The sequence below is a fragment of the Sciurus carolinensis genome, chromosome 10 (genome assembly GCF_902686445.1).
Source record: "Sciurus carolinensis chromosome 10, mSciCar1.2, whole genome shotgun sequence".
Taxonomy (NCBI): domain Eukaryota; kingdom Metazoa; phylum Chordata; class Mammalia; order Rodentia; family Sciuridae; genus Sciurus; species Sciurus carolinensis.
The window spans coordinates 55961382-55977039 of record NC_062222.1 but is presented as its reverse complement, the minus strand read 5'-3'; the positions used below and the strand labels follow the sequence as shown (position 1 = coordinate 55977039).

Sequence of the window (15658 nt, the reverse complement as noted above, 5' to 3'; positions counted from 1 at the left end):
ATAACAATCTCCTTCCCCAACTTTATGTAACACATTCTTTTCCTCTTGGTGAATCTTACTATAATGCTTCATTTAGGAATGGAAAACATTCTAGAGTACTGAAAAAGAACAGTTTGAATTATCATTCTAGAATGGTTTTGAGAAAATTAATTATTTGAATGCCTACTGTTCTGGCTTAATTGTGTCCAATCAAAATTCTTATGTTTGAAGTCTTAAGCCCTAATACTTCAGCATGTTTTTGGAGATTGGTTGCAGACAAAAGAAAAAATAGAAAAATTTTTGAATTTCATACTAGCAAAAACCAATATTTATTCACAAATAGAGAGTTATCTATCTCCTTAAAAGATAGCTTATTATCTGGGCATGTGGTGAATGCCTGTAACCTCAGAGCCTGAGGAGGCTGAAGCAGGAGAATCACAAGTTCAAAGTCAGCTTTGGCAACTTAGTGAGATCCTAAGCAATTTAGCAAGACTCTGTGTCAAAATAAGAAAATAAAAAGGGCTGGGGATGTGGCTCAGTGTTTAAGCACCCCTGGATTCAATCCCAAGTACCAAAAAAAAAAAAAAAAGAGAGAGAGAGATTATTATCATTTTATTATTTTAGTGTTTAATAGTTTTCATAAAATTGGAAAGTGTACTTAAGGCTGTTTTGATCATTGTACACCATTATAAGGTGAACTCAATCACAAATTAGTTTGAAACATTTAAAACGTTTTAATATGAATTTATAACCTGATTTTTATTTGGAGAAGAAATAGTCATCAAAGACTTTCAGATTTAAAATATATTACAGGTTTAAAATATATTACATTAAAGGAAAATTCAGTATAAAAACAACTCTGAAAAGATAACAGGGATAAAGTAACACTGAAAAATATGTCGTTCTGTTGAAGACCCTATTTTAGCATTTTCTAATTTGATGTGGGTAAGTATCAAATTACTATGCTATTTACATCCCATTGGAAACACTTAACAATATGATGTAATAGTTTTATTTTAAAAGGTCAGTATTTACCACATACTGGAGCTTACATCATTTGGAACTTTTTAAAATTAGAGTGAAAAATTTGGATGGCAATTTAAAAATGGCACAGGATACACTTTCACAAAATGCCTTAGATGTGCAATAAGCAAAAGAGTTTGAAAAACATTGTTCAATAACTAAGAGGATTGCTGGTCCAGAAGATAAGCTTGTCATCACTTTTACAGAAGAATGCCGTGTGTGTGTGTGTGTGTGTGTGTGTGTGTGTGAGCATATTGAAGTGAGTTCTTTCCCCAATAGCTTCTCCAACTTATAGAATTATCAGTTTTTTAACCAATATGCATGTGTATCCAGTCATATCCTATGCCTTTGATTTGCATTTCTTTGTACTAGTTAGATTGAGGATGTTCTTCATGTTTTTCAGTCAAACGGACTTATTATTCTATAAAGGGCCTATTCAGGCTTTTGCGTGTTTTCCTTTGTGTGTTCCCTATCTCTCAGAAAGAATTCTTGGTGTATTCTGGTTCTTAACTCTCTCAGTTACATGATACTTTCTTCTAATTCATGAATTTTATTTTCATGTTCTTTATAGGATTATTTGATAGACAAAAGTGCACATTTGCATCTGATTTAAAAATTTTTCCCCACATGGAAATCATAAAAGTTTTATTGTCTTCTAAAATTTCCTTCTAATTTAATTCTTCATTCAACCCAGAATCAATTTTTGTAGGTCAATATATCTGCATCCAATTTCAAGTTTTGCACATAAATCATTGTTATAGCACCTATTATTGAAAGCACCCCTTTTGCCCATTGATCCAAAGTGCCAGCTCTGCCATCAATCAGTAATGCATATATGTACAGTCTGTGTTTGGGTTCTTTACTGTGTTTCATTGGCTAACCTGTCTCTCCCTGTGTCGGCAGTTCATCAAGCCCATCTCCTGCACCATGTTCCTCCTATAATTCAAAGGGGGCAGAGTTCTACATGGATGTAGACAGGAGCTGTGTGTATCATCACATGTGACTCCTAATTTTCCCAAAAGATCTTTCAGAATCTCTCTCCTCTTGTCTGGGGCAGATGCAGAGGATGCAATGCAGTGTTTTGTATATAATCAATGACAGGGTCTAGGCAGGAGTCCATACATATCAGTTCCTCCCTTCTGGCATGTCACCATGTACCTCTTCCTTCTCATCTGTCATCAGTCTTTAAAAATAATATTATTGGAGTTTAAAATAGTATTATTGTTATCATTATCACTTGTATTATTATCATCATCACTTGTTTAAATTTATATAGATAATTGAGGACTGTGCATAATTAATCAAAGGTATCAATCTAGGTATGTATCATATACATCTATAGATCTATGTATGAGTTCAATCTCCTGAATCTATGCACTAATGATGTGAAGGCAACTCTGTGAGGATATAGACTATGTCATTGGGGAAACATACTCAGGAGATCGAAATTTTCTCAGGAGCATATAATGGTTTATTTCTCATTCATATAGGGGATAGAACACATCTTTGTTAGAAACCATGAAAAAGTTACCAGTCCAGCTGTATGAGATAGGAGCAAAGGTGCTAGGTTTGAAACGTGTGTCTTTTCCACATGAGGACAGTTTTTTAAAAGTCTGAGCATAGTCCTATTTCAATGAATAGTGAATATTGTCAATAGTTTTCTCATTTTTCCTACATGATCAGAAACCACATTGAGAATTCTTTCTTAAAAAATTTAATGGCTGTCTGGGGTGGTGGCACACGCCTGTAATCCCAGTGTCTGGGGAGGCTGAGGCAGGAGGACTGCGAGTTCAAAGCCGGCCCTAGCAAAATCAAGGCACTAAGCAACTCAGTGAGACCCTGTCTCTAAATAAAATACAAAATTGGGCTGGGAATGTGGCTTAGTGTCTGAGTGCCCCTGAGTTCAAATCTGGTACCAAAAAAAATAAAAATAAAAATAATAAATAAATAAAAATGGATAGTACCTTTGTGCTGCCTTGTATGTCCGCAGGCAGCATGAGGTAGTGGTAAAACCAAGAGTGTGGCCTGTGGACTTGGCTTGGTTTTACACTCTTTCTCTGCTGTGTAACTTGTGTCTTTAAGCAAACCACTGGACCTGTCTGTGTCTGGTCTTGATAGGATGGAGATAACAGAAGTCCTGTTTCATAGGATTGATGAGGAATATATAATTTTTGCAAAGAACCTCAAACAATACCCAGCACTTAGTAAATCTTGTTAAATGTTGGTTCTCTAGTGTGAGAAATCTGAGTCAATGACCATGAATTTGAGGAGACAGAAAAAATAGGTGAAAAAGATGAAAAATTCACGATGAAGAATATTAAGGAATGAGAAAGGGTATTCAAATAGAATATACTGATAAAAATGATTATGTACATTGGTCATATAATTTGATATATCTGTTTGGTCGCTGGAAAACTTATAACTCTTTACACAATGAGTTTTGGGAATTTTCTTTTAAAAAGGCAGTTGCCTAGGAACTTCAAATTATTCATGTCTTCCCATAAAAAGTATTATGAAAAAGTTGAAAAATTATGAAGCAAACCAGTCTTTATTGATACAAAAGCACATGCAATAAATACAATTGGAATATGATAACTGAGCATATAAGTTGGCTTTATAAAAAAGAAAATAACTGTTCTGTTATCTTCCTCCAAATACTGTCAAATATGTTAGCGTGATCATTGCATAAACTCAGAAAAGACAAAGGGGACAAGATAATTAAAAATATATAACACTTTATTGTCAAAAATAGACAAACTTTAATTTCCTTTAACAGGAATATTAATTTAAGAGCCTCCAATAAGCCATTACCATTTTGTAAGCATTAACAAGCAAAAGACTGAACGAAAACTGTTAGTGGAAAAAGGATAACAGTTCTACATCCATGCCCGAGTAGCCTTAACAAAACAGTGGTAACGACTCTAATACAGCTACAGAACCACAGTGACCTTTTGAGCCCTGAACAACAACAGACATGCAAAACATTGGTTGTCTATTGGCCCAGTCCTATGAAGAATGGCTTTGTGGTATCTTTGCAGGCATTTGTAGAGTTCAATTGGTTAGAACACCTGCTCATTTGAACAGTGACATTTCAGGTCACCTCTAAAGATCTGTAACAGGATCACACTTGTTTTTGTAACACCAGTATGAAGACATCTGTCCCTACCGCCCTGGTTTCAGGGAATGTGAAGTGGTGCTAACAGCTTGCTCAGAAGACCTGAATAAGCTCCTTATCCATGAGCCACAGGAAGAATGTGAAGACCTTGTTGAACTGACCTTTGTCATGTGGAGGCTTAATTCTCCCATTAACATAAAAAAAGAAATATAAATGATCTAGTCAGTTGGAAAGAGACAAAAAAATAAGGCCTTTATTATTCCCTAGGGACAGGTACCAATGGTGAAAGGGAGCTGGGTGTGTGATTTTCATTCTCTAGTCTGCAGAATAAACCAGATAGCCTTAGCAAAAGCAGACTCTGTAAATATAAACATCTTGATAATTACAAGTGTGTACAATCTCCATTGACCATTGAGGTTAAGAAGAGATAGCTCAATTCCCAGAAATGGCCAGAGATGAGATAACACTGACAGGTGAGATGGTTCATCTGAGATTAGGCATATGCAACATTGAGAAGCAGCTGTTAACACATGAATCTGAATGCATCTGAATCTAAACATTTCTTTCCCATTGTTATATGTGGGTATTCTTTTGGTGCTCAATGGAATCAACTACATATACAAAAAGTTTAACATTCCATTTTTCTATTTTAAAGACCACATTCAATACTTGAGAACTAGGAAAACTGAGCTTCTGTTATACCATAAAGTCATTTAGAGTAATTCTGTGGTTACTAAAAATGCAGCCCAAGTTTTTCGTCTATAACAGAGGAGTTGGGAGGACACCAAGACACCAAGAAGCAGTGAAGCATTTCTGTTGTCTCTGAGACATTTCTTATTCACTCAGATGTAAGGTGGGGTTTGAAAAAGTTCACCCATTTAACTCTACCCTCTTGTCTTCAAAGTTGAGTAGGAAATTAGCAGAAAATTGGTGGACAGAGCTGGATGCCGGATGTTTTGATGGGCTGAACATTATTTAGTATGATTCTGTGACTGAAAAGACCACTTTGAAAACTCAGAGGAAAAAAAGTCATAAGAAAGTCAAACCAGCCAATCTGGTTTATATGGCCTATTATCAAGGCTACCTGCACAAAGTTGTGGAATCAAATATAAAACTGAAGCAGGCTGCTTTTCTTTCTTCCTTATTCCATTCCATTCCATTCTGTAAGAAATGTGATAAAAGCAAAAAATGTGCACTCTCTTGGGTTATTTCTCAAAAGCCACAAAACCAGCCTGTTAGCTGGTGTTGCTATGAATGAGAAACACAGAAAGATGATGTTTTACATTTGGGGGTTCTTGTGAGGGCAGGCAGGGCAAACTATGAATGACTTTAACTGAGTAGCTGCAAAGTTTTATCAATCACAAAAGAACCTTTAAAAACGACTCCTTCTTAGCACTCTTCAATGACTGTGGTTCCAATCAGAGAATAAAGTTTTTTCTTAACAAGTCGAAATCCTGAACTGAGGATCAGAGTTTGCCTAAGGCCAGATGAGAAGCGACCTCTACTAAAGAAGTCCCTGAAGCTAGTCCATGTGCAGTTCTCCTGCTTAAACACAAGGGTCAGCTCAAAAGTAGGCACCACACTAGCATCACACACAATCCTATCCAGTTTTTTACATACATTTTCAATTTCCAAGTTCACGTGCATCACACAGCCTCGAAGCCCACAGGGTTCTGTGGAGGAAAGTCGCAGGACATCTTGAGCAATTCTCTGGGTCAGCTTCTCAGGGACAAGGACCTTTGAGCAACCGAGTTTGGTTTGCTTTGATTTGGACAGACAGTTCTCTAGCATTTTAACCAAATTCTGGCAGGTTGTCTCCTCAAATATCACCTCATTGAAGTTGGGTTCAGGAACAACATAATCCCAGTAGTCAAAATCTGTAGGAAATTAAAGTTTTAGATAAAGGAGGAAAAAAAGAAACCTAGGAGTAGGAAAAACACTTCAAGATAGCAATACTGTTTACTTTTATGTACCCTATTTATCTTTTCTAGTATTTTCTGGGGCATCAGCTGAACTCATTTTGCTGTTAACTAGCTAGGTAAAACAGCAAGTCATTTGTCTCTTATTTCATCTATAAAATAAAGGTTTTGATTAACAAGGTGAATAGGATATAACCATTTTTCTATGAATAGGTGTGTGCATGCACACAATCTTAAAGACTACATCAAAAAATATTTGTGGTCATCCAAGATTACTACTGATTTTTTCCCCTTTTGTTTATTTGCTTATGGTGTTTTTCCAATTTTATTTTATAGAGAACACACATTACTTCTGGAAGAAAAAGGGTTATGACTTTTGTTTTTGACTAAGGGAATCTTGCTTGCTAACTCTTAGAAATATAGGTATTGTGAAATACAGATCCTTTTGCTATTTTTCTTAAATGAGTTCATCATGAGCTTGATGAACTGTATCAAAGATCTATCAAATTTGTGTTTTTCTTTACAAGGCTTTACTGGAATGGCCTGTAGAACCAATTTTAGCTTCAAGCTCTTTGATTGCTCAGAGAAGAGAAGACCTTTGAGGTTCACGGGGTTATTTATAACTGGCTGGGTAGTTTTTCTTAGCCAAGCAAAACAAAATAGTCCTAGGAAAACAAAATTAGATTTGCTCAAAGGAAAAAGATAGCTCTGCATTTGGTCACCTACCTCCCAAATTAATCCTACCACTTGGCAGGATGCCACACCACACACACAGTCACCAGACCAGGGCATAGGCAGATGCCCTGCCTGCTTCCCTCCCTAAGCATATTTTGCTTTCATTGGCTACTGCATTTTCCTGTCTCTACTTCATCTATATGCTTATTTTTTAATAACTAATAATTCCAAATGATAAAGACTCCATATTTTATGTCTATTGAAGATAGAGAATTTTAGAGTTTTGGTCTTATAAAACTAGGTCATTAACTAATTTAACCTTCTAAATGAGAAAGGGTCAAAGAGCTTAGGCAATTTATCTATGGTCACACTGCTTTTTGGTGGCAGGGCAGTATGTTAACTTAGAAACTGCTGTTTTTAGTTGTAAATGCCAAAAGTCTAGCACCACTGCTGCTGAAAACTTTCCTTCTGACATTAAAAATGGAATAATGGGTACATCTACAAATAGAATGTTACTCAATAATAAAAAGGAACACATGGACATGAGTAAAGACATGGAAAAATACTGGGATGTGGAAAAGAAACCAGATACAAAAGAATGCATGTTATATTACTCCATTTATCTGAAACTCTAAGAGCAAAACTAACTTAAGAGTGACAAAAAGCTGATGAATGGTTCCCTGGAGACACAGGAGGGCAGAAATTGATGGCAAACGGGCACATGGAATTTAAGGGGTGTGATTATATTGGTTACACAAATAAATGCATTTGTTAAAACACACGTGGCTGTACACTTAACTTGACAACCATGTAGAATAAAGAACTTAATCCCAAGGAGCCTGTTAGCAGCGGACTAGAACGATACAGTCCTCCAGTATTTTATTTTTCCTACGTTTGCTTCTATTGGACAGATGATGCTAGAAAGTTTGGGAAGGGATCTCAGAAGGATTTTGTGGCATCCTATACATTTGAGAAAGGGGGTGAAGTCGCACGTCTGCGGTCCGGATCTACCGCGGGGCTGCGATTTTTGGAGGGCAGAGCGGAGGGTAGCTGGGAAACTCACCATTTAGCAGGCTCTCCGGGTGACAGCCACGGTCCAGCAACTCTGAAATGCTGGCCGGATTCTTACTGCTCAAACTGCCAGTTGCAACCATGGTCGGTCAACGGCTCTGTTTCCCTCGTGGGGCAGAACGGCCTTTCCGGGGCGCTGGAAAATAGGAGGAGAAAACAGATTTGCAAGAGCAGCAAGACGTGCAGAGGCTCCTAAATAAAATGCCCGGTGTCGCCAAAGCGAATTCGCCCAGACACGCATTTACCAAGAGAGGAACCAGCCTCCGCACCTCAAGTTTACAAAACCCTGGGAGCGGAGACGCCAACTACAGCCACGACCTGAAACTAACTTAAAAGTTAGTAGAACTTGCAAGCTACTTCCCCACGGGGCTATCTCCGTCCGTGCCTCCTCCTCCCGAATCGCCTGGTCGCTCACCTGCCGGGAGTTCACTGGGGCCGACCTGCTCGCCCGCTAAGCTGAAGGGTAAACAGAGGCAGGGACCCGCCGACCCAAGCAGCGATCTGTGCAGTGTTCACCACCCCGCCCACCCAGCGCAGGCTCCACTAAGCAGCCTCGCCTCTGGGGCAGCCGGCACTTTATAGGTCCAGCCGGCTTCCGCTGGCCCGGCCCGCCCACCTGCGCGCCCGGCTCGGCCCGAGCCCAGCCCCGCCTCTCCTGGGTCAGGTCGCATTTCAACCCTGGTTTCAGGGGACCCAGGGCGAGACTCTGGGAATGGAGAGAATAAGCTTAGGGTTGAGCAGACACCTGCTGCTTCCTGGGTAGGCCACGGGTCACCGTGACCTTAATTCCCCGTGCAAGACGTCCGCTCCCGCAGGTGGTCTTATCCGCCACTAACCTGGATTCTTTTGGTGCGACCCCTCCCCAGGCGAGCGCGCTTTCACACCCTGACTACCCTGGCTTTGCTGTATCATCCTGAGCTTTAAGTTGATATTCAATGAGCATCATTTATGCACATTTAATGGCGTTTAGCCCAGTCAACTCTACTCGGCTACCAAGGGTTTTAAGCCCTTGCCAGAGGGTTTTAATCCAGTTTACTCTGCATCCCAGGGTTTCTATATTTTCCTTTCCTTCAGGTGGTCATATCTAGAAAAAGTTTCCAGCATTTTAGAAAGGATCCCAACCCCTGATTGCTTTGCGGAATCCCTGGGCATCCTTCCTGTTGCTATGTCTGTGACTAACGCGTTTTCTCCGCGGGAAGGGTGAGTCTGGCACTCTTCTATTAGACCTGGCCCCAGAAGGCAGAGCATGAATTGCGGGCTTGTTTGCCAAGAAACTAAACAAAACCATTAGTGGGATCGTGGCTGTCTCTTCCACCAGCCGGATTGTTGGGAGCAATTGCCATTCCCAGAGGCAGAAGTTTCAGGAGGGCGCTGTTGGGAGGAACTTGGGCTTTGGCAGCCTTGAAGGGGTTGGATTGAATTGAGAATGGAGTTTTTATATCTTGCTAGGGATAATCCCTATGAGGCCTGGAGCACAGTCCTGAACCTGAGCACACGGAGGAACAGAGGAGTCCTGTGAAGAGACTATATTCTTGCACACCCACAAGCAAGAAGCCAAATATTTTTTTTCTTCCCAAGTTACTAATCCACCCCATTTCCTGCTTTGGTGTCCCAGTAGCATTTGATTTGTTGGGGTCAGGCTTTCCCAGTGAGATGGAGATGCCTGGAGGGAGAAGGGCATTTCTGCAAGTAGGGAACCTTGTGTTGGCTGCCGGGTTCTTAGGATTACATGTGGAAGGATCTGCAGGTTAGGGCCTGGAAAGGCAGGATCAGCTGTCCAGGCTAAAAATTTAGTTAGAAAAACAACAGAAGGGATAAGGAGGGTGTGATAAACAGATCAGTGGGAGGACATTCGCAGGCAGAGCAGCCCAAATTAAAGCCAGCTTGACAGTCCATTTTTAACTTGACTGAGGCAGCTGCACCGCCTGAAGGTCAGGCCAGCTAAGGAAGGAGATGCTGATAGGCTGGTCTTTGAAAGCAGATTTCCACTTCTATTTCAATAACAAAAGTGGAAAATAAACAAGTCCATTGAAGACAATTAAAAAACAGTTTCTGTGGCTAGTGTATTCAGGACGGATGGGTGGACTCCTGTTTAGGTGTCTGATGCCCACTGCTGAGTAGTCTGTCCCTGGGCACAGAATCTACTGTCCTTATCTGTGCAGCAATATTAACCTGTTGTGTTCCACAATTGCAGAAGTGCCACATGTATAAAAACTTAAATTGAACAGCAAATATACCACTCATGGTAACTTTTGAAATAAATATTGGTTTTAGTATTCGGTTCTTTTGAGAAAAGTAGTGAATGATTAGAGCATTTGAAAAATTATATTTCATATGTATATGAAAATTATATAAAGGATATATAACTCTAGATTTCCAACCTACTTAAATGCACCCTTGTCAATTTCACTGAAATATTCCCAGAATTGAAAAATTGAACTTAATGGGTTAATGATGTTCCATTTTACCTTCCTCCAAGGAATTAAGTGATCTGAAACTACACTAGTGAAATAAAGAAATTAGCCAGTTCAATATCCTCAGGGTATTTGTCATAATTCAGAAACTAAGTACTCCCACAGGGCCAGAAATATCATGGGAACTTTGAGAAAGCAGTAGTTAGTCTTGGCTTACCTGACTAACTGAAATTTTGCAACACCCTTTGGGATTTTACTGCAGAAAACAATTTACCTGTGTTCAGAATACTTCAACAATTATCATTCTTTTTTGACTGAATGAGCCTTACTCTTAGGAGTTCTAGTGCATAAGGAATGATTGATGTAGAACACATACCTGGAAGAATTGGCAGAGATTGTCTTTTTTTTTTTTTATCTATTTAAAATGGTAAAGAAATTCATTCTTTCAGGGGTTTTCATCTTTGAAAGTTAAACAACTGATTTGAAAAAATGAAGCATAGAAGACAATTAGGGAAAACTAAGTTCCTTAAGTCTGGACGTGAGATGACATACTTAGTCTATAGGGCTTTTTTGTTTTTTTTTTTTTTTAAATATTGTGGGGACAGTTACTTTATAACTGAAAATTCATCACTTTGGGGTACTTCAGGTATTTACCAGATGCAGTGATAAAGTATGTTTTATTGTTGTTCACTCTAATATTACAAAAATATGGGAGCATTTACTAGAGATAATAGTTATGTATGAATAGAAAATCTACTTAGCTAAATAATTCGCTTGCCTTTCATACACCAAAATATAGCAAACTACCAAAATCATAAGCAAGGCCTTTCAACTTAAGCATGCCTACTTTTTCATTATTACAATTTACTCATCTACCTATTTACAAAAAGAAAAATAGCGGTAACAAGTGATAATGGTAGTGGGCTGGGTTGTGGCTCAGTGGTAGAGCGCTTGCCTAGCATGTGTGAGGCACTGGGTTTGATCCTCAGCACTGCATTTAAGTAAAATAAAGGTCAATTAACAACAAAAAATTGTTTTTTAAAAAATGACAACTAGTTTTATCTGATGTACATGATGCAAATATGTAAGTTTCAAGCTCCTCATGTATAAGCATGGTATTCTTAGTATCATTGCTTACATAAAGTATAAATTCAGAATGGCAGGGATATCACAAAAACAAAGTACAAAAATGGTACTTTAATGCATAGTTATACAAAATGCTGGTGTCTTGTGAATTCACAATTTGGAATGTTGAATATTTATTATGTGTTTCTCCAGTCGATTTTCTCACTCTATCCAATATGAGCCATTGTTCCTGAATGTTTATTAATGCATTTACATTCAGTGCATTGCTTATTTAATTTCAGAAACTATGACACCTGAGGAAAAATTGCTGTGCTTCTTAATCTGTGCAATAGATTCAGGGAGGATTCACAAGACATGGAAGTTGATCTGTACAATATCCAAGGTACCTCTGAAGACTCACAGCATTATGATGAGGATTAAGAGAATTTCTTTTATTCAATGCTAAATAGTATCTCTTCTTTATAAACAAATATGAGATACATAAATGAATACCATCTATGACTTTCTGTGATTGTGCCAAATTTGTGAATTTGGTGCCTTTGTGACATACTTAGAACGGGTCCTGGTATAATGCAAGGACTTAGTGATGTTATTGTTATTGCTATAATTATTGCTCTAAAACTATAGTTCTCTAGTTCAGTGCTAAAAGGGCTAAAAGGGGTTGGGGAAGTATTGTTAATATAGAACAAAATTTATGGTCTTCCATGTTTGCAGGAAATCTGGAAAATATTTGCTACTGATTATGAAGGACTTTTTTATTATAAGACATCTATCACTGCATGAGAAACCAGGAAAGAGAACTCCTAATGATATGTAAAAAAATAATGTGAAACATTGGTGTGAAATGCAGTTATATGTGCTAATGAAATTTATAGACAATTGAAATTATTGTTTATAGAATCTCCCACTTGTTTCAAGATATGTGTTTTTCTCCATAACATTCTAGATGAGGGATGTGGGGAAGGGAAAAAATAACAGAATGAATCAAACAACATTACCCTATGTAAATTTATGATTGCACAAAGTGGTATGCCTTTGCTCCATGTACAAACAGAGAAACAACATGTATCCCATTTGTTTACAATAAAAAAGGGGGGGATGAATTACATGATGTATTGAATTATATTCAATAAAACTAATGCAACCTATAAAAAAAAACATTCTAGATGAGATATATCATCATCATGTTTGTCTTTGAGGATGCCCCAACCAATAAGTTTTCCATTTAATAGTAAGTATGCAATATGGGTTATTCTGTATTAGGATATAGGATTTCACATTAAGTAAGGTAACATGGACACTTATCTAATATAAAATAAAAACAGGACCCAATACAAAATAATATGTAATACCTGCTGTTACAACTGAAACTTCCAGTAGCAGAAGGCATTGCCTCTCTAAATTTAATCAGAGAATTTGTTACCATAGTGACTTGTCTCTTAAAATAGTTGTATCATTTTGTTCTTGTCATAAACAATGCTCTGTATTATCTCTTTTTAAATAAAGAAAACTAATAAGTTTAAATGTGCACGATATCTGCTTTTCCTTAGTTATGGAAAGATTTACAATTCAGGTGCCCATTACCAGAGAATGACAGCCAGGAATGTAGAGCTGGTCTTTTGACATTTTTCTAGGGATATATCTTAAAACCTTTGAAAGTCCCAAACTAGAGAATACCTTGATGGCATTTCACTTCTCTGGAATTCTTGATGTGTATGAAGATAAGATAGGTGTTGTGTTCTTTACCAGTCCTCCTTCCTGTACCACCCAAGTATCATTCTGGTGAACTGGCCGTGTATAGCATTTGACATTCATGATTGTGTCTTGGCAAAATCATGCATTACTTCATGACGCAAACCTGTGGGGTTGCTCAGGAAAAGAACTGAATCAACGAATGTTAAGTTTCCAGTAGATACAAGATTCTACAGATAGTCTTTAGAATGGGTCTAATTGCTAGGTATGGTGGCACACACATATAATCCCAAATACTCAGGAGACTGTGGCAGGAGGATTACAAGTTGGAGGCCAGCCTCAGAATTTAAGCAAGATCCTTTCTCAAAATAAGAAATTAAAAGGACTGAGGATGTAACTCAGTGATAAAATGTTCCTGGGTTCAATGCCCAGTACCTCACCTCTTAGATATGTTTAAACTAATAGGTCTGAGAAAGCTGTAACTTGGAAACAACTAATTTGGAAGAAAGGAAGTAATACTTTTAAATTTACTAGAGCAGATAAATACAGTTAGATGTATATTAATTTCTTCTGTTGTAATATATCACACAATATATTTTAAAAAATTGAGTTGGTTTTTGAAATATTATGCTTGTGATTGTGAAATTAACTTAAATCCTTTGAATCTCAGTTTCTTTATCTGTAACAGGCAGATCATTTGATAGAATATGGTTTAAATTTCAGGCAATGTAACTAATATATTTTAAAAGTTCACTTAAAGGTGATCATTCTAAACACACACAGGAATATGAATTTGTTCATCTGAATGCACAAAACTCTACAGCAGTAAATAATCCATCAAGTGAAAGGTTTTTTTATTTTTATTTTTTATTTTTAGGATAGTTGTTGGTTTTATTCTTAGTATCACGAGTAATCAAAAGAGTGCTCTACTTTTAGTATCTGTGGTCAATTCAGAAGTTCTACACGTATTTGAGTTTTTCTCTAAAGAAATTTATATGTAAAGTACTTCTTTAAAAATGCTTTTAATGAGTTCTGTATTTAAATAGTTGCTATGAAAACTCCATAAATCATAAATATTTTTGTATTTTCTATATTAGGAAACTATAGATAGATATTATAAAGGCATAACCCTTATAGTCAACTAATAGGTAGAATCTAACAAGTATAATGATAAAAGTCAGTTTTAATGTAATGATCTTTTTACTTTTATTCTTAAGTAGTCCAGGGAAAGTATTACTGAAGCAGGTCCAGAAAACTTAAAATAAAATAAAATTAGTAAAGAAGAATTGACTTTGAATTTGTAAACAAGTAGCTAAGTTTTAAGGTGAAAAATGGAAATAAAAAGACAAGTCACATAACTTTAAAAGCACATTCCTCCTGACGTTCACATATGAAAGTCACCCCTCAGGTTACCACATTTACTAGTTTTTATGTTTTCTTTTAAAATTTCTTTATAGAAATACAAGCACAAATATAAATTTATATATATTTTCACATATAGTTCCATTTCACCCTTTTTTATTCTAAAGAGAAATTTTATGTTTTTGTTCTCCACATTGCCTTTGGGCACTAATGATATGTCTTAAAGATATTTTTATATGAACATATAGCTTTGTCTTTTGCTCTTTTTTCCGCCCTCAACTATACAGTGTTCTGCTTTATAGATATTTATTTAACCAATAAGTTATATAGGGACAGTTTGGTTATTTACAGATTTTTGCAATTGCATACTGTGCTGTGTATAGTGACGGATTTTATAAATGAGTCACTTTGAGTGTGGGCAGGTACATCTATGTGATAAATTCTCATAGGAAGGATTTCTGATCAAATGACAAATATACAAAATATATTTTTGATAGATTGTGATAAATTATCCTTCATGGGGATTGTACAGTTTGGGGCATCTACCCAGAAGGAATAATAATTTCTGTTTTCCATGTAGATGTTTAATTGTTCTGGTATCATTTGTTAAAAATTTCCCAATATTACACTGTCTTATGGGTCTTGAAATCAAGTAATGTGAGTTTTTAAAATTTGTTATCTTTCAGAGTATGTTGACTTTATGATTCTTATGCATTTTCGTATGAATTTACAATCAGCTTGTGGGGTTCAAAAGAAAACATCTGCTGGAATTTGCATGAATTGCACTGAATCCAGATATGTTTGAGGGAAATTTGCATCTTAACCCTATTCAGTTTTCCAACAATGAACACGATGTAAATCTCTGTTCAGGTCTTTGCTTTGTTTCATTAGAGGTTTATCAATTTTAGCATACAAAACCTGCATCTATCTTATTCTATTTATAGTGAGGTATTGTGTTTTGATGCTATTTAAAAGTTCCAGTTTCCATTTGTTCATTGCTAGCATGTAGAAATGCAGTGGAAATATAGAAATACGATTTAGAAATACAAAAATGCAAAATACAAAAATAATTGACTTGGTTTCTTTTATTCTTGCTAAAGTCACCTATTAATTCTACTTGGCGCATATATGTATGTATATATATATATATATATATATATATATATATATATATTTGTAAATTCTTTGAGATTTTCTCCACAAACAGCCTGAAAATAAAGACAGTTTTGGTTTTAGTCCATTCATTGCAACCTGAATGTCTGTATTTTTTCTTCCTTTATTGTTCTAACAAGGACCTCAGTGTTGAAGGTGAGTGGTGAGTG

The 15658-nt window shown here is 36.7% G+C and overlaps 1 protein-coding gene across 1 annotated transcript; it reads right to left on the bottom strand.

Moving 5' to 3' along the window:
* Positions 1-3717: 3717 nt before the first annotated feature.
* Ddit4l (DNA damage inducible transcript 4 like) lies at positions 3718-8323 on the bottom strand. Its single transcript, XM_047566744.1, has 3 exons — positions 8198-8323; positions 7775-7918; positions 3718-5994 (listed from the first exon to the last, which is right to left on the bottom strand). The coding sequence occupies exons 2-3, from the start codon at positions 7863-7865 to the stop codon at positions 5507-5509; spliced, it is 579 nt and encodes a 192-aa protein (XP_047422700.1). The 5' UTR covers positions 7866-7918; positions 8198-8323; the 3' UTR covers positions 3718-5506.
* Between the last annotated feature and the right edge of the window lie 7335 nt (positions 8324-15658).